This window comes from Lissotriton vulgaris, chromosome 1_1 (assembly GCF_964263255.1).
Source record: "Lissotriton vulgaris chromosome 1_1, aLisVul1.2, whole genome shotgun sequence".
Classification (NCBI taxonomy): Eukaryota; Metazoa; Chordata; class Amphibia; order Caudata; family Salamandridae; genus Lissotriton; species Lissotriton vulgaris.
The window spans coordinates 1,006,639,980-1,006,662,980 of NC_141685.1; the positions used below are offsets into that span (position 1 = coordinate 1,006,639,980).

At 46.2% G+C, this 23,001-nt stretch overlaps 1 protein-coding gene across 4 annotated transcripts in view; it reads left to right on the forward strand.

The window, feature by feature from the left end:
* LOC147748392 (cAMP-dependent protein kinase catalytic subunit alpha) overlaps positions 1 to 23,001 on the forward strand; it is a 1,196,191-nt gene that overhangs the window by 984,398 nt on the left and 188,792 nt on the right. For all 4 annotated transcript variants that reach the window (XM_086961155.1, XM_086961164.1, XM_086961147.1 and 1 more), the window contains one exon: positions 6,752 to 6,878. In XM_086961155.1, coding sequence (XP_086817281.1) covers positions 6,752 to 6,878 — 127 coding nt within the window. The remainder of the gene's footprint in view (positions 1 to 6,751; positions 6,879 to 23,001) is intronic.

The window sequence follows — 23,001 nt, forward strand, 5'->3', positions numbered from 1 at the left end:
ATAGACAGATGGGGTGAGACATTGCTGCATATCTTGACAATCTTCCTGGAGGCGGCAAAGAAAATACTTTGGGAAGGAGAAATTCCTCAGCTTGACTGTAGCATGCAGTTACTATCAGTTCAGAGTTTTGCCATTCCGACTCTAGTCCATCCCCTGATTTTTACCAAGTGCCTAGCGCCAGTCGCAGCCTACCTCCAACAACAGCAAAATAAAACATTTCCCTACGTCGATGGCTGGCTAGTCAAGTCCCCAACTTACAAGGCCGCTAAAGCATCCACCAATGCCTGTATGCACCTAATCGACCAGCTACGCCTGACTCTAAACCCATACAAATCAGTCCATTAGCCGTCATGGCGACTAACCTTTCTTGGAGCCATACTCGATACCGCTCTAAACAAAGCATATCCCACTCTGGAAAGGCAACGAAAGTTGATGGCGTTGACAACATTTGTGCAAAAAAGGTCACTTTCCATACGCCTTTACAAGTCTTTCCTAGGCATGATATCTTCCTGTATTCACATTATTCCATACTGGCCCCTACACATGCGTCCGCTTCAGGAAGCTTTAAACATCCAGTGCGTCAAGTCAAGGGAACATTCGACGAAATAATGAAAGTAACTCCACCCGTGAGTTCATTACTCGTTTGGTGGACACAACCTTGTAATCTGTCACAGAGCCTCAAGCCCCTCCTTTAGTGATAACAACGGATGCCTCCTTGGTCGGCTGGGGAGCTTACCTTCAGGATCTCTAGGTCAGTGGTAAATAGCCAACATCCCATTGGAGCCTTCATATCAATCCCCTCAATTTAAGAGCGGTGTTCCTTGCTCTGCAATTTTTTCTGCCCATAATTCAAAATTCTTCTGTGCTTGCGCAAACAGCCAACACTATGACAATGCACTACATAAACAAGCAGGGAAGCACAAGATCTCACCCTCTATCCCAGGAAGCTCAACTTCTCTGGAAATGGACAATTTAAAAAATCTTTTTTAGAGTTTTATATAGCGCAAACTTAACCCGAAGGTATCAGAGCGCTTTACATGAGCACCAGTTAAATTACAGACGGGCGCATTCATTTTTGCTAAGCACAGGGAGATTACGTGATTTGCCCAGAATCACAGGATGTTGAGCGTCGTTGCCAGGAGACAAACCCGGCTCATCAGCTTCCAGGTCAACTGCACTAGCAGATACAAGTAGTATCATTAACCTCAGAGTATGTGCCAGTAAAACAGAACACTTTAGCGACACCTTAAGCAGACCAAAAACAACCTACCACTAGTGGGAATTGGATTAACACACACTCAACAACATCTTCCTCCAGTGGGGCATGCCAAACCTAGACCTCTTTGCAACTCCCCACAACATGAAATGCTGAAACTTCATGAGTTGCCATCCCAATAAAGGATCATAGGGGAATGTCTTTTCAATTGCACGGTCTGGCATATTTCACTACACCTGTCCTCCCATTCCTCTCCTTTCAAAGGTGCTAAAGAAGAGGAAGACTGGACTCTGCAAGATCATGCTGATAGTCCCAGCATGGCCCCGCCAATATTGGTATTCACAACTTCTCCTCCTTTCATACAAGCTCCGATACACCTCAAAACGATTCAGTCACTATTGATGATGAGCCAGGGACAAGTACTGCATCCAGATCCCTGTTCTCTGATTGTCAGCCTGGCTCCTGAGTCCCAAGAATTTCAACATTTAGCAATTCCTAAAGAATGCAGAGGTATACTAGCCAGGGCAGGTGCAGACCGTACCAATAAGATGTACAGCTTGAAGTGGAAGAGTTTCTGCATTTGGTGTAGAACTGCACAAGTACATCCTATCTTTTCTTCCCCAGAAGAGATCTTGCCTTACTTCATTCAACTGGTGCGAACAGTTGTAGGTCGCACTTCTATAAAGGTAAACCTAGCGGCCATTTCTGGAGGTCATCTAATACTTATGGTATAGCAGGCTGGTTAAGCAGTTTCTCAAGGGGTTATTTAGAACATTTCCTCAAGGAAGAGCCCCTCCTTCCACATGGCAGCTCAACATGAATTTCCGCAATTAATGAAACATCCTTTCAAACCCTTTCATGAAGCGGATATAAAGCTTCTATCTTGGAAGGTAGCTCTCCTGCTCTCTCTCACGCCTGCAAGGGCCCAAGAGCCATTCTTGCAGTTTAGACATGATGAAGTAATTCTATGCATAAACCCTAAATTTATTCCTAAAGTCCCATCGGATTTTCACCTAAAGGAGCCAGTAATACTTAAATAATTTTTCCCAAATCCTTCCACATCAGCTGACCGTGTTTTGCACTCTATAAATGTTAAACGTTGCTTTAAGTTTTATTTGGACAGAACCAAATCTTTTTGAAAATCCAACTGTTTGTGGCCTGTAGCACACCAAAAAAAGATTACCCTCACACAAAGCATTTTGAGATAAATATCGAGTGCAATTCTCTTCTGCCATCAGCAAGTGGGCCAACCTTTGACCTCAAAGGTCCGTGCTCATTACATCAGAGCCATTTCCACGTCAATGGCATTATTTGCTGGTGTATCCTTTCCAGATATCTACAAAGCAGCAACCTGGAAGAGTGCACACGCGTTCATGCAGCATTACTGTTTGGATTCTGAAGTTATGCGAGATGCTGCAGTAGGACAAGCCGTTCTAAGACATCTTTTTAAATAAGTGAGCCACTTCCTTCTACCCACCATCCGTTTTTTTCTTGTGCATGTTTTGCATACTGTTTTTTTTAAGGAGTTTTATATAGTGCAAACTTGACAAGAATCTGGTATCAGACCGCTTTACTTGGCACCAGTTGCGTTACATGAGGGCACACTCATTTTGTTTTAGGCACCGGCGATTAAGTGAATTGCCCAAAATGACATCACAGGATGTTCAGCGTTGTTGCCGAGACTGGAGACCAGTTCCCCAGATTTGATGATGACTGCTCTAGCCGTAAGGCCTATATATATATATATATATATATATATCTATAACTGTAGATCTCCAATATTGGAATCTTTCATAGATTCACATGCATAATTATTTCTGTGACTGAAGACACAGACTGTGTATCAATTGGCCCACTAGGGCAGTTACGTTGGTATAACCAATCGTCACACAATGACAATAATACGGGCCAATGTCATTTGATTTTGCTTCAGCAATATACAGCTGTTAGAATTGTTCTTGATCAGCTACTCTTGTGCGAATATCGGCAAAACCCATATGCATTTTTAATGTCATTCATTTTACCTGAATTATGTACATTGATTGAAGAACTTCTTGACTCGCTCTTTATAATGTATAATTATACAAAGTATAATAAAAAGACTGCGGGAGATATTTATATGTTTACTCTTGCTTGATAGTGATAGTGATAGGGAATTTCTATAGCGCACTATCACTCCGAGGAGCATCTTGGCGCTTTTATGGCTTGTGTATTCCAGGTGGTGGGAGATGTAATGACCCACAGAGGCGTTTGAATCCTAAACCAGGGTTTTGCAGGTTGAGCCTGTTAAGTTGTAGATCCAGGTTTTGATGGCTTTCCTGAATTTACTCTCACAGGAGATTTCACGAATTTGGTGAGGGAGTTTATTCCATGCTTTAAACCCTCTTACCGCTAGAGATTTCCCTCCGCTCGTCACGAGCCGGAACTTTGGGATGACCATCAGGTTGGCCGTTGCCGATCTCAGTTGACGGCCAGGGTAATAACAATTGAAATTTTTGGACAAGTATGTTGGGCCTCGTTTATGGAATGCTCTGAAGGTAATTATCAATACTTTAAACAGGATCTGCTTTTGTATGGGGAGCCAGTGAAGAGTATCAAGTGCTGCGGATGCCGAGGTCTTTCTTGGCATTTTAAGCACTAATCTTGCTGCGGCATGTTGTACCATTTGCAACTTATGTAGGGCTGCTTTGTTAACCCCAACATAAAGACTGTTACAATAATCCAACCTGGATATAATTAATGCCACCGCTACCGTTTTCCTGGCTGATAGGGGGAGAAAATCAAAGAATTTTCTAAGACCCTTTATTACATTAAAGCAAGAGCCTGCCACTTTACTTGTCTGTTGGTTATAGGACAATGCCTCGTCGAATTTAATTCCTAAATTTCGGGCACTCTTTAAGGTGCTCGGCGGGGCTTCCGCATTAGATGGCCAGCAGGTCTGGGGCGAAAACAGATTGTTTTTCCCAAAGGGTAGAATTTCGGTCTTTGCGGTGTTGCATCTCAAATGGTTGGTATTCATCCACTCAAAAGTGGCTTTCAAACAGTCTCTAAGGGAACGTTCAGCAATTGCCGCGTCCTCATCTAGAATTAGGACTAGTTGAGTGTCATCGGCATATGCTATTGAACTTATAGCAAAAGAGGAGATGAGCTTCATTAATGGGACCATGTAGAGATTAAATAGGATGGGGCTTAGACTGGAGCCCTGAGGTACCCCAGACTGGACTTCCCTTTCCTCCGAACAGTATTGCCCTAACATGGTAATCTGCTTTCTTTGTCTCAGAAAGTTAGTAAACCATTTCAACACGGTGCCCACTATGCCTACACTTCTTAGGCGATGAATCAGAATGTCGTGGGACACCGTGTCGAAGGCTGCAGATAGGTCTAATAGGATCAGGACTGCTCTTTTGCCCTGATCCAAAGCAGCTCTGATTGTTTCCGTAGAAAAGAGGAGGGCAGATTCTGTTGAATGATGGGAACGGAAGCCTGCTTGGTTTGGATGGAGAAGATTACTGTCCTCTAGATATGCTGTGAGTTGTTTGTTGATGCATGTCTCTGCAAGTTTGCATAGCGCTGGGAGAAGTGATATGGGCCGGAGATTTGACAAGACTGTTGGGTCAAGTATATCTACAAGCAATGAATTTCCTTTATATATAACATATGCAATGCACTGTTTCAGTTACGTTACTGCCTAGACAAAGATGTCCGCCAAGCTTACACTGTGTGTCACATGATTTTGCACTATGGGTGTGTTTTGGTATTTTAAAAATGGCTGACTTAGTTGGTCTGACGAGCATGAACAAGCTGTAATGGTGAAACGCGTCGTGACTTTTTACTTGCCGAAATAAAGGATTTACAAGCAAGCTCTGAGTGTCTGGGTGATCTTCTTGGAACGAGAGGTGATTTGGAGCGAAAATAGAGGTCTGCCAGTGACCTGACGCGGCTGTCGTGAGCGTTCCGGAACGCTTGTACTGGTATTGGTGGAGTGTTTTATATATATATATATATATATATATATATATATATATATATATATATATATATATATATATATATATATATATATGTGCACCAAAGCCGTCTCACACTCGAAGCAGGACAGCAATCACAGACACAAAGCGTTTCAGGAACACTCCCTTGTTCACGAGTGTTCCTGAAACGCGTTGAGTGCTATTTGCCATTTAGACCCGAAAATAAACGGAGGTTGACTGCAGAGGATTTTGTGTCCGTGATTGCTGTCCTGCTTCGAGTGTGAGACGGCTTTGGTGCATTTGTTTGAGGCTGCCTGCCTCATCACGGACCGCCGCCATGAAGTGGCTGGGGAAGGCACTGTGAGCAACTACTCACAAATTTTGACTATATATATCTATATCTATATATATATATATATATATATATATATATATATATATAGATATATAGATATATAGATAGATATATAGATATATAGATATATATATATATATATATATATATATATATATATATATATATATATATATATATATATATATATATATATATATATATATATATATATATATATATATATTGTTCACCAAAAATCCCCAAAGCAGTGAGAAGGCACACAACTGCATCCACGCACTCCAGCGTTTTCATGCAGCTTCACCAAAATGCCCCATTAGCATATTTTTCGCCGACGTGTTTCGAAGCTCTCTGCCTCTTCTTCTCGGGCTGCCAAACAACACACCTTGTGTTGTTTGGCAGCCCGAGATCATGTTCTAGGATTTTTACAACATTGCTTTTCTAAGATACCAGGTCCTCCCATCTCTACCACTGGGAATCATTCAAGCATGTGAATCTATGAAAGATTCCAATACTGGAGAACTACTGATATAGGTAAGTAACTTATTTTCATACATACACATAGACCCCCCCCCCCATATATATATATATATATACCAGGATTTGCTACATAAATAAGATAAGAAAAATGGAAAGAAAAGGTTGCCTTTTGCTTTATTGTTTTTCACTGCTTGGGTGCCACCCTTACACTGAGATTCTGATCATTTATAAATTTAATGGAGATATTTATGATAGAAAATGGATGCTACTGGCCGGTAATGTTTACTTTTATGCCTGTGTCCAAATGGTTGTCCATTTCTATGATCTATTTCCTGCTTGTGACCATGCTCCTTTTTACTGCATCTATGTCCAGTGCATTTTTCTCAAGCCCAGTGTGAGACGGTGAACCCGCCCGTGGATAAGAGATGGATTCACATTCTGAATGTTTGTCTACAACTACAGCTAGCTCTCAAATATTTGACTTAAAAAGCACTGTGCATAAAGTTTCTGGTGCTCCTCTTCGTACTAACTAAAGTGCCTTTTGCCAGCGAAATTTATTGAGGACAAGTTTAATGGATGAAGTTCATTTTGACCTGTGATGTGTGTTTGGTGAAGTGACAAGGGTAGCAGTTTGCTGTATTTGCTACATGTTATTGCTCAGAAGAAGGAGAGTACCCTCAAACAAGTATTTTCTTTTCTAATATGTGACTTAATTGTTTCTGTTTTTTTTAGTGAGCCTCATGCTCGATTCTATGGTGCACAGATCGTTCTTACCTTTGAGTACCTGCACTCCCTGGACCTCATATACCGGGACCTGAAGCCAGAAAATCTGCTCATAGACCAGCAAGGGTACATCCAGGTAAAGCAAACACTTGGGATTGGGTGGTTGTGCCCATAGGGAAACAATCCGTTTTTATATGTCACGTGAAACTACTGTTACACCAGTCAGACTACATTTGCAGTAAAATAGCAAATAGTGGCATGCCATCAGTTGATTAAGAAGTTAGACAACCTATTAACTGACTAGAGCTGAGGAACATGTTTATATCCAAGATATCCCTCCCCCAGCTGCACAGAGAGGGTAAGAATCTACCACTTTAGCAGCGTAAATCTTTTCTGGATTTATATGCATTATTCTGCCATCAAGTGGTTGGGTCTGGAATGCTCCATTGTAGCAGTATTTTTTCTAATTGTTTTTTAGGTCTCGCATTTAGCGTTGCAGCGCATGGCGTAGCTCGCTGTGCGAGAACTCTTGTAATGACATTTCAGAAGAGGATTTAAGCCCCGCCCCTCATTTACTTTGGCTGGCGTCACCTTTTATGCTAAACGGTGGACTGCCATTGGAAATGAGCTGTTAGCGTTGCCTCCCTTTCGCCTTTTGGTCCGGCCCATCCGGACTGGATCGCCTGCTTCATGACTCTTGTGAAGCAGTTTCTTATTGCAAAGAGGCGTGTTGTATAAACAAGCCGTGAGATCCAGTCTGGATGGGCCGTCTCAAAGGAGACAGGGTGCAGCGTGTTTATTTTTGAATTAGGCTTTCACTTTAAAGTGAAAGCGCAATGCAAAAATAAACAGTGGCTGACTGGTGAGCGCTTGTTTTCCACAGCTGCCAGTCAGTTGGGCCTGGAACTTTGAACACCCTAGGCAACACATAAAGCTGCAATATATCTTGTGATGTCTTCAGAACAGCACTTTTGAGAGAAGTATGTCATGTTGCAGGCTAAAGTTCGTATGCCACCGTTTTGGTGTATTTGCCTTTTAGGTGCAGGAAACGGGAAAATGTTACTCCGTAAACCCACACACCGGGGCGGTAGCGCAGCAGCCAGTGGGCGGAGTTAAGAACTGCAGAATGACAAAGAAGCATGAAGTCATTATGAGTCGGACAATGCTCTCCCAGAAAACATGCATTTTATGCTTTACAAATTCTGCTCCAGAAAGAAATGCGGTAGGAAGCCTGCTCTGGTTGACTTGCTGGTTGCAAACACCCCAGCTTCAAGGCGTCAGACTTCTACATTTACATTTTACCTCAGAGATCCATTGCACCAAACAAGCCTCAGGATAAAATGCCGGTGAGAGGAGAGCTCAGGTTGTCAAATCACATGCCAGACAGACCCATGTGCAACCAGCTAGTCACAGCCTTGAACCATCATAAAATAGCATAGTTGTTAAATGAGCCTGTCGCCGAGCACCTTAGATGACCTACAAGTCTGATTAATTCGCCAATGATATAGCTCTGTGGGGGAATGCTCCTGTGGCAGAGATTCTTGTGCAGCCCGCAGACAGTCGCACACTGGTCAAATATCGCGCTACTGAAACCTGCTGCCTGCAAGTTTTAACTCAAATCTTTGTCCTATTTGTGTATTAAAGAACACCAGTTAAGTTTAAAACATGATTCAATTTGAATTGAGTGCTACACAATTGGTCCTGATTAGTCTAACAACAACCTCAAAGAGGTATACCATGCATACATGCAGAGCTTGATAGAGTAAGACACTTTCATGTCTCTTGACTGACTACCCACATATTTGTTTCTTTTTTGCAATGTGCTTTATGCCAAAGTAGTGAATTCGAAGTGCTAACACAAACAAGCATTTGCAATGCAACAAGTCTCGCATGTCCGCGAGTTTGAGCTATTGGCATTGTAAATGACAATGCCTTTTATTTATGTTTTGGTTTTTGAAACATTAAAAAAACGCATTATCATTTAGAGTGCCAATAGCTTGAACTTGCGTAAATGCGAGACCTATTGCATTGTAAATGCTTTTTTTTCCCTGTTGTTGTTGGGCGTCTACTGTCCCATCATTTGGTGTCCAATCAAGCCTCTTCCTGACATCATGCGATCTCCCCAGAAGTTTCCATGTTTCCACAGCTTTTTGAATTTAGAAAATTCTTCAAGCTGCAAACCTATTCCTACAGATGAGAAACCATTTCATATCCAATCACCTGCTTGTGAGAATTCAGATTTTTTTTCATGCTAGTCCAGCTAAACTTCATGGGCTGCATGAAAGCGCGAATTTATGGTTACTGAACAGTTGCCATATTTAAAAGAGGTACAAAAGGGGGTGGTGATGGACGGAGAATCTGAACCAATCAAACACTCACACCCAGTCAACAGATCTGGGTTTAATCCATCACCGTTATTTAGCCCACTCTGCCACCCCAGTTCAGACATGGCCTTATGCAAATCAGTCTGACCCTGTGCCTCATGGGAACAGTCCAGCCCGAACTGCCAAGCCATGCCTTCCCTGGACCGGAAACAAGCTTCCCCTTTTGTACCTAAATATTTAAAAGGCAGCTTTTCAATTCTGTCTAACCTCAGCCTTTTTTGACTGACACAAGGCAGCGATGACTTTATATGTATTTTTAATCAGTATAATTTTTGTTATGCTTTTTGATCCCATATCTGCTGCTATTAATATGATGAACCAGGCTATATATTATGCACTCCTCTTTGCAGATAAACTGTCAACGGCATGTATAGACAAACGGTGATTAGCATGATCACCCACTAATGAGTCTCTATAGTTTGAGACTGTGGGCTGGAATAGCTGGTAGGCTACCATCTAACAAAACCCCAATTAGTCATGTGTCCAGGAAACTTGGGAATCTGTTTATACCTGTATGCATACAGTTTCTCAAAAACACATGGGGTGTATTTAACTTTTATCCCCCAAATCACACAGAAGCACTATCCTCATTATCTATCTTACACCAGTCTACTCACCCACTATACTGCTGCTGGCTCATGTGAAAATAAGGAGGAAGGTTCCACATGTACTGTTAAATTACACATCCCTATCAACTCACCTTCAACAAACCTCCTAAGATGGTGCTAGTCACGGAGAGTGGCCTTCGGGGTAGGGCAGTGGGTGGAGTGTTGAGAGACGCCTGAGTAAGACACCTTTCTCTAACATTTTTCTTAGCTGCCCTATGTGTAGATAAATCATATGCAATATAGATACAAATCAACACTTAATAGGGTGAAATTACTAGACTGTCTAATCACTTTAAAAAACACTGCTCACTAGCTAGTGCATCAGCAGCCAGCAGTAGGCTCAGTCATATTCTCCATATTCATTGAGAGAGCTTTGAACTTTCTCCCAACACAGGCAGCCAACTCCACTTCCAACATCAGCTAATTGCCCCATATATACAGATGTCTGGCAATAAGCACCTATACCCACTAAGAATCCTGAAAGCAATTCTTACAGCCCATCATCCATCAACAAAAACTGACATACCTAGCCTGTTGACCACACACACCAAATCAGATACTGGTCTACAACAGAAACATTTTGAAATTCATATCCTGTTCAAATGCCACACTAATAGCTATTGTGCTCTACACCGTTGCCAATTACTAATAACCGGCCTACCTCTTAAAGGTGGTGTTGGGTTAGAAATAGTGTAATACTTTAGATCACTTTCATTAACTGGAATGTCCAGCCAGTACTCACTTTGAAAATAGAAGTGCCCTTCTGGCAAGTACATTATTTCACACAACAATTGTTCTGTAAAGAAAAATAGAAGTGCCCAGAACCCCACAAAGTCTAGAGCCACAACTCCAGTCAACCTTTACAGATCCCCTGCGGCAGGTGCCATATTAAAAAAATATTGAGTCCCACACTCACCACCACCTAGTAGAGGAACCTTGAAATAACTCTGAAGCATTCAGATTCTTTAGTATAGTCAGTTTGTTAGAGTGGCCCAGCAGAAAGATAGTACATATTTTTCATCTTTCAAGTTTGCAGCCTGTACTGGAGTAGATTCACATCCCTCACTGTCCAGCTCCGGGCCCAGAACTCTATTAGTTGTTTACCTTCAAATTCCATCCATCAGCCCTACGCATGTGATGCGGACTCAAGGCCATATCTCCTGAAACCCACATTGCGTATGAACACTGCTTTCTCCACCCATTTTATATTTTTATTTTTTTTAAATTAAATATCTTTATTTAGTTTTTAAGACCTTGGCTGCTAGAGGTTTTCCCCTCCTGTGCTGCATATGCATGATCCCCATTGTTCATGACGAGCTCAGCTCGTCATAAGCACACAACCAGTGTACTGTCATGAGCAGCGAAGGGGTTAAAGACAACTGAGTACAAAGCAGGCACAGAGGTTTAGGGTTGGTCTCTTGAGACATCCGCACCACCGGTGTCGATGAGACAGAGTGTTCCGTGGCGAAAGAGACAGTCCACCACACAGTGCATTGTTAGGGACACCTTGTTTGAATGGAAACGCCTACACAGCATTCTGGGCCACTTGCCCCAGGCTTGCAACTTCATCCTCCTCAGGCGCCAGATCATAATATCGTAGCCAAGTCCCCTATGTCTTTTCAAACTTGCAGGGACGCCCCCTACTCTTATGTGTAACTCTCTCCGCGACCATGTACATGTCTGTCTGCCATTCATGCAATGCTGGGACCTCTGGTGTTCCCCAGTGTTTAGCCACATCTCTTTGCCACAACCAACCCCAGATTACAAAAAAGTAGGTTCGAGGCATGTGGGCTGCTGAATTCATATCAGTGCACAGATCGCCGCCTAGCGTTGGGTCCGGATGATTGCACATTGTTGTCCCGGAAGAGTCTTTGAAGTATCACGAGATAGGTGGCTCCTCCCCTGGACTACAGTGCGCATGGGCATCCTCTCCATCCTCAGATTGTTTTTTCCGCCATTGGGTTCGGATGTTACTATCTTAGCTCAAGTTAGGAAAACTTTCTACAAAGCCAAAAGGCTTTCAACAGCGTCGGTATAGTTTCGTTCGGTACCGATAACTTGCTTCGAAGGGACATAGAGGAATCAGACGGTTTCTTTCCACACTCGACCCGATCTACGATGGAAAGGAGCCCTTTCAAGAGGTGTCCACTTTGCAATGCAAAATACCCGCACATCGATGTCCACCCGGTGTGCAACAAGTGCCTGCCCCCGGATCACAACGAAGCCAAAAAAGGGTATCGGAGCCATTAAAGAAGTGTCAATGGGACTGGGAGCTCGTCATGAGCATGGAAGGGGTTAAGCATGCTGGTGACATTTTTAAAGAAACCACCAGGGCAAGGGTATTAAACCCAAGAATTGAAAAGAAATATAGACCTGCACCTGTGGACCCTACTTATATAAGAGGACAGTTGCCATTGGACTCATTAGTTGTTTCTAATGCACGTAAGAGAGCAAACTCACAGACTACAGGTGATGCTCCCCCTCCTGACAAGGAGTCAAAAGTGCTAGAAACTTCAGGAAAAAGGGTGACCGCGCAGGCAGCTAACATCTGGCGCATTGCCAACACTCAGGCACTCTTAGCCAGCTATGACCGGTCCCATTATGATACCCTTGAGACACTGTTGCAACACCTACCAGATCAGTACAAGGAGGAAGCGGAGGTACTAATCCAAGAAGGAAAGCTTATAACCAATGCTTCCATCAAGTGCGCGCTAGACGCAGCTGACACTGCAGCCAGGGCCGTTAACACTAGCGTCATGTTAAGAAGACATGCCTGGTTAAGAATCTCGGGATTCAAACCAGAAATACAAACTACTATCCTCAATCAGCCAGTTAACCCGGACTACTTATTTGGACCTGAGGTTGACACCACCCTTGAAAAAATTAAAAAAGACACCGAGACTGCGAAGTCTATGGGGTCTCTGCAGTCACAGCAGTTTCGGGGTGGCTCTTTCCGTCGCTCCAATACTAGAGGACCTTCAAGAGGCCAAACCACACAGCAGACAGAGTATAATAAAGGAGGTACACAATCCACCTACAATAAAAACAACAGGGGTGGATATCGTGGAAACAACATCAAGGGCAGAGGAAGAGGAAACAACAATTCCAGATCCTCTGCCAATAACAAACAGTGACGCCCTTTCACTGCCCCCCGACCATATAACACCTGTCGGGGGGAGACTGCAACAGTTCCTGCCGATCTGGAAATCCATCACCACAGACTGGTGGGTGTGAGACATTGTCCAGTACGGGTACTGTCTAGAGCTGACATCCACTCTACCCAACATACCACCAAGACACCGTCCTATGTCCGCAGAGCACTTACACTTATTGCAGCAGGAGGTCGTCAGCATGCTGCAAAAAGGAGCCATATAGCTCGTGCCTGTACAAGACCAAGGCTCAGGGGTGTATTCTCTGTATTTCTTAATACCCAAAAAGGACGGGTCTCTAAGACCCATACTGGACCTCCGTCCTCTAAACAGATACATTCGCATTTTCATATGCTCACCTTACAGCAGGTTCTACCGTTAGGAAGTCAGGGAGACTTCCTCGCAACACCAGATCTAAAAGATGCGTATTTCCATATACCCATACACCCATCACACAGACAGTATCTCAGGTTCACTATTCAAGATCAACATTATCAGTTCAAAGTCCTCCCTTTCGGAGTAACAACGGCACCCAGGGTGTTCACAAAGTGCCTGGCGACAGTAGCAGCACACCTAAGGAGACAGCACATACATGTCTACCCTTATCTGGACGACTGGCTTATTCAAGCAAAGATGGCCCAGCAGTGTGCCAGCCACATGTCCCACACCATTCATCTTCTTCACAATCTGGGATTATCGCGGAATTATCCAAAGTCACATCTTCAGCCCGCCCACGTGCGACAGTACCTGGGCGCGACAATAAACACACTGGCAGCCAAAGCTCAGCCAAATTCAGTGAGGATAAACAGCATGCAATTGCTGATACAAAAATTCAGACCCCAACACTCGCTTCCAGCAAAAGTGTTCATGCGGTTGATAGGCATGATGGCCTCCTGCATCTTCATAGTCCCGCACGCAAGACTACATATGCGTCTGCTTCAAGAGTGCTTGGCACGTCAGTGGAATCAGGCTCAAGGACAATTGAAAGACCTAGTGTTGGTGAGCGGTCGGGCATACAACTCTCTGCATTGGTGGAACCCACAAAACCTTTGCAATGGCCGACCGTTCCAGGAGCCTATGCCACAGATTATACTGACAACGGACGCATCTCTCCAGGGATGGGGAGCTCATGTACTCCACTACACAGTGCAGGGACTATGGACAGCACAGCAAAAGAAGATGCACATCAACCTTCCGGAATTGATGGCAATCTTCATGGCAATGAAAGCTTTCAAAGTACACTTGTGCAACAAGGTCGTGTTGATCCAGACGGACAGCATGACTGCCATGTACTACAAACAGAAGCAGGGAGGAACACACTATCCACAGTTGTCTCATCTGGCTCAGAGCATGTGGAAGTGGGCCATTCAGAGGAACATCTTCCTCATGGCGGAACACCTCCCGGGCAACCAGATGACGGATCTGCTCAGCAGACACAGCCATCAGATGCACGAGTGGGAGATACATCCATCAGTACTCCAACCGTACTTCCAGCAGTGGGGTCATCCAGAGATAGACCTATTCGCCACAAGGGAAAGCGCAAAATGCCAAAGCTTCGCCGCCAGGTTCCCACATCTGCAATCACAGGACAATGCGATATGGATGAACTGGTCAGGCAGGTTTGCGTACGCTTTTCCCCCAGCACCTCTAATACCGCTGGTAGCACGCAAGCTGAAGCAACACTCGATGACACTCATCCTGGTTGCTCCAACGTGGGCACGCCAGCCATGGTACACCACGCTAGTAGAACTTTCCGTGGTACCGCATTAAAGCCTGCGGCTAACGCCCAGACGTTTAACGCAGAGCCATGGCGAAATTCAGCACCCAGACCCGCAACATCTCAACCTGGCGATCTGGCTCCCGAAGTCTTAGAATTTGGCTTCCTCAACTTGCCACCAGAATGTATGAACATCATCAAGGAGGCAAGAAGACCCACAACCAGAGCATGTTATGCGGCTAAACGGAAAAGGTTTGTCATATATTGTAACAATAATGACATTAACCCACTAGATGCATCTATTCATAACATTATCTGTTATTTGTTGCAAGTGGAGAGGTGTGGCTCACTGGTTAGAGGCGGCAGACCCGAGTGCAGAGAACGGCCCGGGACCAGGGTTCGATTCCCGACGCGGCAGGGTCTTGGACCAGGATCAGCGGACTGATAATTCTCGCATCGGTGCCTACTCCGACCAGGGAGCACACTCGGCAACTCTGGGCATTAGCTTGCCTCATCTCCACAACGGCCCCACACAAACGCCGGGGATGCCTGGTTTCACCTTGGAGACCCCCAGGAGGGACTATCTCACAGGGAAAGCCAGGACGGGTTCCCCAGCGGTCTATAGCGCTACGAGGCCTCCGGGTAGCAGTGCGCTTTACAAGACACAACAATTTACAATTACTTATACAGATGTAATCTGGCGTACAGTTCCATTCGTATACATTTATTCACAATAGCAGCTTAACTTCAGAACAGGCAGCACCTCTCACTATTCAGAGTGCCTGCCATTAAAGCTTTTCTGGAGGGACTCAAAAGAGTGATCCCTCCCAGACACCCACCTTCACCAGTCTGGAACCTGAGTGTGGTCCTCACCAGACTGATGGGTCCACCTTTTTAACCTCTACACTCTTGTGAGATTCAATTTCTGACCTGGAAAGTTGCTTTCCAAGTAGCCATTACCTCACTAAGAAGAGTTAGTGAACTCCAGGCACTAACCATTCAAGAGCCATTCATACAGGTCCACGCAAATAGAGTTGTACTACGCACCAACCCTACATTCATGCCTAAGGTGATTTTGCAGTTCCACATGAACCAAACCATAGAACTGCCTGTTTTCTATCCTAATCCGGAAAATGTCGCAGAGAGATCTCTACACACATTAGACGTCAAGAGAGCTCTTATGTACTATATAGACAGAACAAAGGATTTCAGGAAAACAAAACAACTGTTTGTTGCCTTTTCTCAACAGCACAAAGGCAACCCCATTTCCAAAGCAGGAATAGCCAGATGGATCGTTAAGTGTACACAGATTTGCTACGCAAAGGCTAAACGCACACTAACCATTCCTCCAAGAGCACACTCCACACGTAAGCTAGGAGCATCCATGGCTTTCCTGGGGAATATTCCTTTAGAAGAGATATGGAAAGCAGCCACATGGTCCACTACACATACATTTACGAAACACTACTGCGTAGATGTACATTCAAGACAGCAGGCAGCTGTAGGACAGGCTGTTCTCAAAACTCTTTTTCAGACTGCTGCAGCTTGCATGGGCAGCCGCCGCTAACAAGAGGGACTGCTATATAATCTATGCACAGATATGAATTCAGCAGCCCACATGCCATGAGCCGAATATGCTACTTACCAGTATGCATCTGTTCTTGGCATGTAGGGCTACTGACATTCATATCGCCCACCCTCCTCCCCGGCGCCTGTAGCAGCTGTAGCATTCAGAATTACTATGTAGCATGGACATCACTCACTGTATTACACTCCATCTCTGCCACAATGGCGAAAAACAATCTGAGGATGGAGAGGATGCCCATGCGCACTGTAGTCCAGGGGAGGAGCCACCTATCTCGTGATACTTCAAAGACTCTTCCAGGACAACAATGTGCAATCATCTGGGCCCAACACTAGGCGGCGATCTATGCACAGATATGAATGTCAGCTGCCCTACATGCCAAGAACAGAAGCATACTGGGAAGTAGCATATTCGTTTTGCCCTCGAGACATCCATCTCAGTCGGTATCCCCAAAAGGACACGTTTCGGGTTTATTGGGATGTCTGCCTCCAGGATAGCTTGTAGTTCATATAACCTTGGCCTAGTAGGTTTATATAACAGGGCACCCCCAAAGTGTGTGCATGAAGTCACCTCTAGACCCAGTGCACTGTATACAGTCCGAGAGGCTGCCTTTCCCATCCTAAGCAGTCTGGCTTGGTCATAGTGTACCCAATGGAGCCCCTTAAACTGTATTTAAGTAGTCTACCCTACCCTTGAGTGGGGCATATTCAGGTATGTCAACAGTGTCCATCCCTTCACACGTCCAGGCGTGGCAGAGTAGACAAACTTCAAGTATTGGTTCTGAGGGAGGTGGTATTCCCCCTTAAGAGAGGGAAGGTCATTAAGTCCCCATCCTCCAGTATATCTCCTATCTTTGAGATGCCTATCAAATCCCAAGCTTCAAACCCTCCCAGCTTCCCCAATTCTCCCATGCCCCCTTCCCATAGTGGTGTTTCCTTGGTTACCCTGGACGCCAAACCCATGTTCATGCATGCTTCCAGCGTCACCTGCATCGCCGGCAGCAGCCTGTCCAATCAGCCCCCTCCATATTAGTAGTGTAGAGGGGAAGGTGGTAGTAGCCGGGCCCTTTCTAACATGTACATTGAGTTATGTTGTGGTGCGAACACCCAATCATTGATTGGTATCAGGTGCGCTGCCCAATATTAAGCCCGCATATCCGGTAGAGATAGCCCCCAATGAGAGGAGTTTCACTCTGCAGTGCTGTTCTGTGGTAACTTGTATTGCACATTAGCAGCCTTACCTCCCTCTCTATTTCGATCAACATCTCCTCCAGGATTTCATAGTATGTATTTTGGAGGCTATGGTTCTACTTGGGAAGTGTAATCTTGAAGATGGCGGCCCCCCCCCAAAATGGTCAGGGGCAGCCACGTCCCCGCAATACTAGTTCGCACCTTTCCAAAGTTGGTAGCAAGACACAGGGCTCTGTCAGTCGTTACATATATGCCCAGGTATTTAAAGTCTGTTGTTTCAACCCGCAGTCTACCTGGTATGGGAACGGGGTGAGAGTGACCTTATGGTTGAAATAGTACGGAATTCCCCCGGTTAATCTCGTACCCTGAGTAACTACCAAATGTATCTATGTTCTGGAAAATAATCAGAATTGTTTCTGTGGGCTCCGTGACATAGAGGAGGATGTCCTCCTCATAGAGCAAGATTTTCTCCTCCATCAGACTGGAGTCTGAAGCACGGAAGCAGGGTATGTCAGAGTGGGTGTGTATCCTGTGTGCCTATGGTTCTATTGTAAGAGCGAACAGGAGAGGGGACAGGGTGCATCCCTGCCAAGTCCCTCGTTCAATCACGAACTTAGTTGCGAGGACCTCATTCACCCTCATTGCTGCAGTCAGGGTTTGGTACAGAAATGCTACCCGCTGTCTATATCTGGGGCCGAAGCTGATTTCACCAATGCTTACTGCAAATAGGACCAATGTATGACATCAGATGCTTTCTCCGCATCAATGAAAGAAAGACGTAGGGCACCTCCTTGCCTCGTACCTCTGACAGCCAGTTGTGCAGTTTCCGAAGATTGAGTCTGGTGGATCTGCCTGGCATGAAGCCTGACTGGTCTCCATGTATCAGTGGAACTATAACTTTTATCAGCCTAGCTCCCAGGATAGCGGCCAACACTTTAGCCTTGACATTCAAGAGCGAGATCCGGTGGTAAGATTCGCAGCTGGTTCTAAGCTTACCCTCCTTGTGTATCGCAATTATGGTCACGCATTGAAGGTCAGGTGGTGGTGCTCCCCTATCCCTCGCTTCACGGAATAGGTTAAGGAGATGGGGGTCCTAGCATACCGGCACATCTTTTAAAGAATTCCACTGGGAGCCCATTGGACCCAGCTGTTTTTCCTGATTTAAGCCTCACTATGGCAGCCGGGACCTTGGAAAGATCTATTCCCCCTCAAGGTCAATGTGGTCCTCCGTGGAGAGCACCGGGATTGTCACTGTGGTGCGGAAGTCCCTAATGTGGTCAGCGCCTGGCAGCGGACGTGCTCCATAGAACTCTGCATAGTATTGGGCAAACGCCTCCACCATTAGGGCATCAGTCAAGTAAGTCACTCCCAATGAGGCTGTGATGGTTCCCAGTCAACACGCTCCTACCTCTTTGTTGCTCACCTTATCACCAGTGTCACAGAGGCAGTGGTGTGTGGCTTACTGACACTGCTTTACCTCCCTCTGGGCTAGGTCTCGACACTCTGTTCGCAACACATTAGTTTTCATTAGAGTCTGTGGGGCTAGCTTATCCTGGTTTGAGTCTTACTGGTGTCTCAGCTGGAGCTGAACTTTTATCTTGTGCCTTTTTTTCCTTGCGAGCAGTCGTGACTAGCAGGGAACAAGAGTGGAGGGCAGGAGAAGGGGGAGGGGAGTGGGTTGGGGATATTAGAACATTTAAAAAATACTTCCTTCCATGCCGAGTCCGCAGCTGCCTCTTCTCCGTCGTGTTGTCCCTCTTTGTCTCTGTGGGACCAGGGAGCACATAGGCTCTCTCCCCTGCCCATTCACAATGCTGCATTGCAGCGTTGTGATTGGTCTGAGCGCCGTCAATCGGCACTTAGACGGAGACTGGGAGGCTTTGCATGTTCCTCACCAGTCTGTGTATTGCAGCCTGGTGGGGGACATGCAAAGTGCGCATGACTGCTTAGGTGGCCCGAGAGGGCAGTCAAGCAGTTGTGTGCACTTAAGGAGTGCAATCCACTCCTCCCAGACATTACAGGAGTGCCAGCCCAGCCCAACCTGGCTGAAAAAAATACACTCCGTGAGCAGTGGGACGACGTTCCTCGGCCTTAGCGGAGGAGCCACCACTGATTGCGAGAATATTCTGTACTCCGTCCCGAAGAATCACTTTATATGCCTCCAAAAGTGTCAACGCTGATTCCACAGAGCCCTCATTTTTGGCAAAGTAAAGTTCCCTGTCTGTTTGTGTTTCTCGGGCATGCTCACATCCCTCAGATCCTGTGTGTTTAGCTGCCATCCTGTGGTCCCCACTTTTCCCACATGAGCCCCAGAGCAGGGAGTTGTCAGACAGTCCCATTGCCAAATAGTCTGCCTGGATCATCACTTCAACGTCGCCCGAGGGGTCAAAGACATAGTCCAGTCTAGGGAAGACACCATCGACTCCATAGAAGTAAGAGTATCCTCTCTCGCTAGGGTGGCACCGCCTCCAAAGATCTTGTGCCATAACTTTGTTAAAGTCCCGCCCTTTGATGTGCAGGGATGAGTTTGCTTCCATGAGTATGGAGCCCACCTTCTCTAGTGTATGGGCCTGTATTCCGGGGCGGAGGGGGCTGTATACACATTAGCCAGAGTAATTTCCGTCCGCCTCATACCCCCTGTATGTTCCATTGGGATCTATCCACGTCCTGGAGACCTAGAACGGCGGAGTCTTCTCAGTATAGCCACCCGCGTGGAACCAGAGGTGAATCTTGTGTGTGCCAGTGGTGTATGCTCTCCTACTGAGGAATAAGTAGTGTGTTCCCCGCAAGTGTGTTCCTTACAGTAGGACCATATCGAGCCTAAGAATGCATATGTACTGTTACCAGACCCCTCTTCAGCTTTGTTGCTAAGTCCGTCGACATACCTTGACAATATTGAGAGCTGTGTGTCACCTAGGGGATCCATACTGTGTCATGGACGTTATGCTACCTGATGGATGTTTTGCCCTAGGGTTGCTCGCTATAGTACTGTTCCTGCCTCTCCTGACTAATAACTCAACACACAAACAATGAACCCCAACACATACCCCACTCCTTACCTCCCACCACTCCCCTCAAGTACATACCCACCACAATCAAAGCATAACTACTCACAAGCCAGATCAGAGATGTTTGTCGCCCACAACTAAATTCTGTTAGATACATCTGCCGTGTGGATTCCTCACCTTGTGAATATCCCCTGCGTCAGCAACATTCGGAAATTCTTTTGTAGCTTCGCGCCGACGTGGACCCGGACGTCATAGAGGCACGGCATCGCTCGCGACTCCGCTGACGTCACCGACGCCTATAACAGGCCAACGCCGGCGTGATGACATCAGTTCCCTTTTTTCTGCGTCGTCGACGCTAACGGTTTTCTGGGATCGTCTGTAGCCTTAGCTGTAACTTTGTTACTTGCTAGTTGTTTCTAGTCTCTTGTCTTCTCTTTCTTTCGACATGTCTTCGAAGAAGACCGGGTTTAAGGCCTGCGGAGAATGTAACAAGGTGATGTCCATCACAGATCCGCATGAATGCTGTTTGTGGTGTCTGAGCTCCGACCACGACGTCGAGGACTGCCAATCCTGCAGGAAGATGACACCAAAGGCCCTCCGGGAAAGGGAAGCGAAACTTCTGGTTGCCAAGTTTAAAGAAGGAAAAGAAAAGAAGAAATCGAGATCGCGGACTCGACGCTCGAAGTCAAGGTCTCGCTCGAGGTCGCGATCGGATTCGTCCTCAGCCCATGCTTCAAGGTCTTCGAGGAAGAAGCATAAAAAGAGAACCCATGAATCCCGACATCGATCGAGAAAGGAGTCGGGTTCCAAGCCGAAGTCGCAGGTGAAGCTGGTCGAGAAGGTGGTTTCTTCGGCTTCGGAGGAACAGGATGCCGAGGCTGAGGCGTCGCATGCGAATTCGCCGAGTTCGCCGAAGCAGAAAGCTGTTCCATCTCCGGACCCATCCCATCCTTCAGGTCGGGAGGATGAAGGTGAGGAGGAGGTCTTTGGAGAGGGAGAGGCTCCGTTGCCCGAAGGTCTGTCGACTCCGGTGCACCAGCCTGAAGAGGAGGTCGACGTCACATCGACTCCGCGCCCTCGAGATCCGCCTAGGGGTTCGTATCCAGCCTTCCCAGGTCCAGGTCAGGATCCTTCGCATTTTCTGAATGCGATGTTCGGAATTTATTCAAGGGCTCTGTATCCCTCTGGGGCTCCTGCTGATCCTATGGGTCCGATGGCATATGGTCTGGGTGTTCCTCAATCCTATGCACCTACGCCCTTTATGCCGGCTCCGACGCCGCATTGGCATTATCCGAATCCGGCGAGGCCTTCTACCCCGAAGCCTTCGACGCCGAGGTCGATGTCTCCGATTCCGTCGACGCCAGTCCCTTCATCTTTGAAGCCGAACCCTGATCGACGTCGTGGATCTATTCTTCGTCCGACGTCAGGTTCGACTCCGGCACCGGCTCCGTCGGAGTCGGTTGCGGATCCGTTGGCTTCGATTGTGAAGCAAAGATCAAGGCGTGAGACCCAGAGGTTGATGGAGGAAGAAAGATATCGTGAAGAGGATCTGGAGGAAGGCGAACTGCAGGATTCTGAGGATCCTTTTGAGGACCTTTCTGTTGCTAGTGGCCTGGAGCTGTGACCTGATTGGGACCTTGCTTCGGTTTCTGATGAACCCTCAAGGGATGTGACGCCTTATCATGTGGTGATAAAGAAGGCTGCGGGTTTGTTGAACATTGCTCTTCCAACTGCAGAATTTAAATCTAATCTGCTCACGGAGGTCCTTCATTCTCCTTCCTCAGTGTCTGAACCATTGTTGCCTTTTAATGATGCCTTAAAGGATCCAATTTTGGAGATTTGGAAAAAACCTGTTTCGACTCCTGCTGTGTCTAGAGCAGTAGCTAGGAGATATAGGACAGCTCCTGAAGACCCTGAGTTTTTATCCTCTCATCCTCTTCCAGAAAGTTTGGTGGTGCAGGCTGCATGTTCCAAAAGATCTACGGGTGCTTTTCCGCAGGTCCCAGCGGATAAGGAGTCGAGGAAGCAGGATCAGGCTGCTAAGGTTTTCTCTTCTGCCAGTATGACTTTGAAATCCACGAATGCTACCTGCTTGATGGGGCGTTACATCCACGCTCTTATGGACACTGTGAAGCAGTTGGTGCCTAAGGTGCCTGAGGAGAGTAGGAAAGACTTCCAGAAGGTAATCTCTGATAAGCTGCAGCAAGGCAGGTTATTCAAAGTGGTTTGGACACGGCAGACTCTGTTGCTAGGGTCATTGGTTCTTCCGTAGCCACAAGAAGAGCTGCATGGCTGAAGTCAAGTGAGTTTTCAACAGATGTCCAGGCGGCATTGATGGATCTTCCATTTGACGGGTCTGGTTTGTTTGGAAAAAAAGCAGACACTGCCTTGGAACGCTTTAAAGACAGCAGGGCGACTGCGAAGTCTTTGGGCCTTCAGTCCAGGGGCACTTTTGGTAGACGTTCAAGGGGATTTGGCAGATCTTCTTTTCGAGCCTATAAGTCAACCCAGCAGCAGCTGCAGCAGCAGCAAAACACGCTGTATAGATCTTATAGAGGCAAGCAAAGGTCCTGGGCTCGGGGCTGTAACGCTTCCTCCTCCTCCTCCTCTTCCCCTTC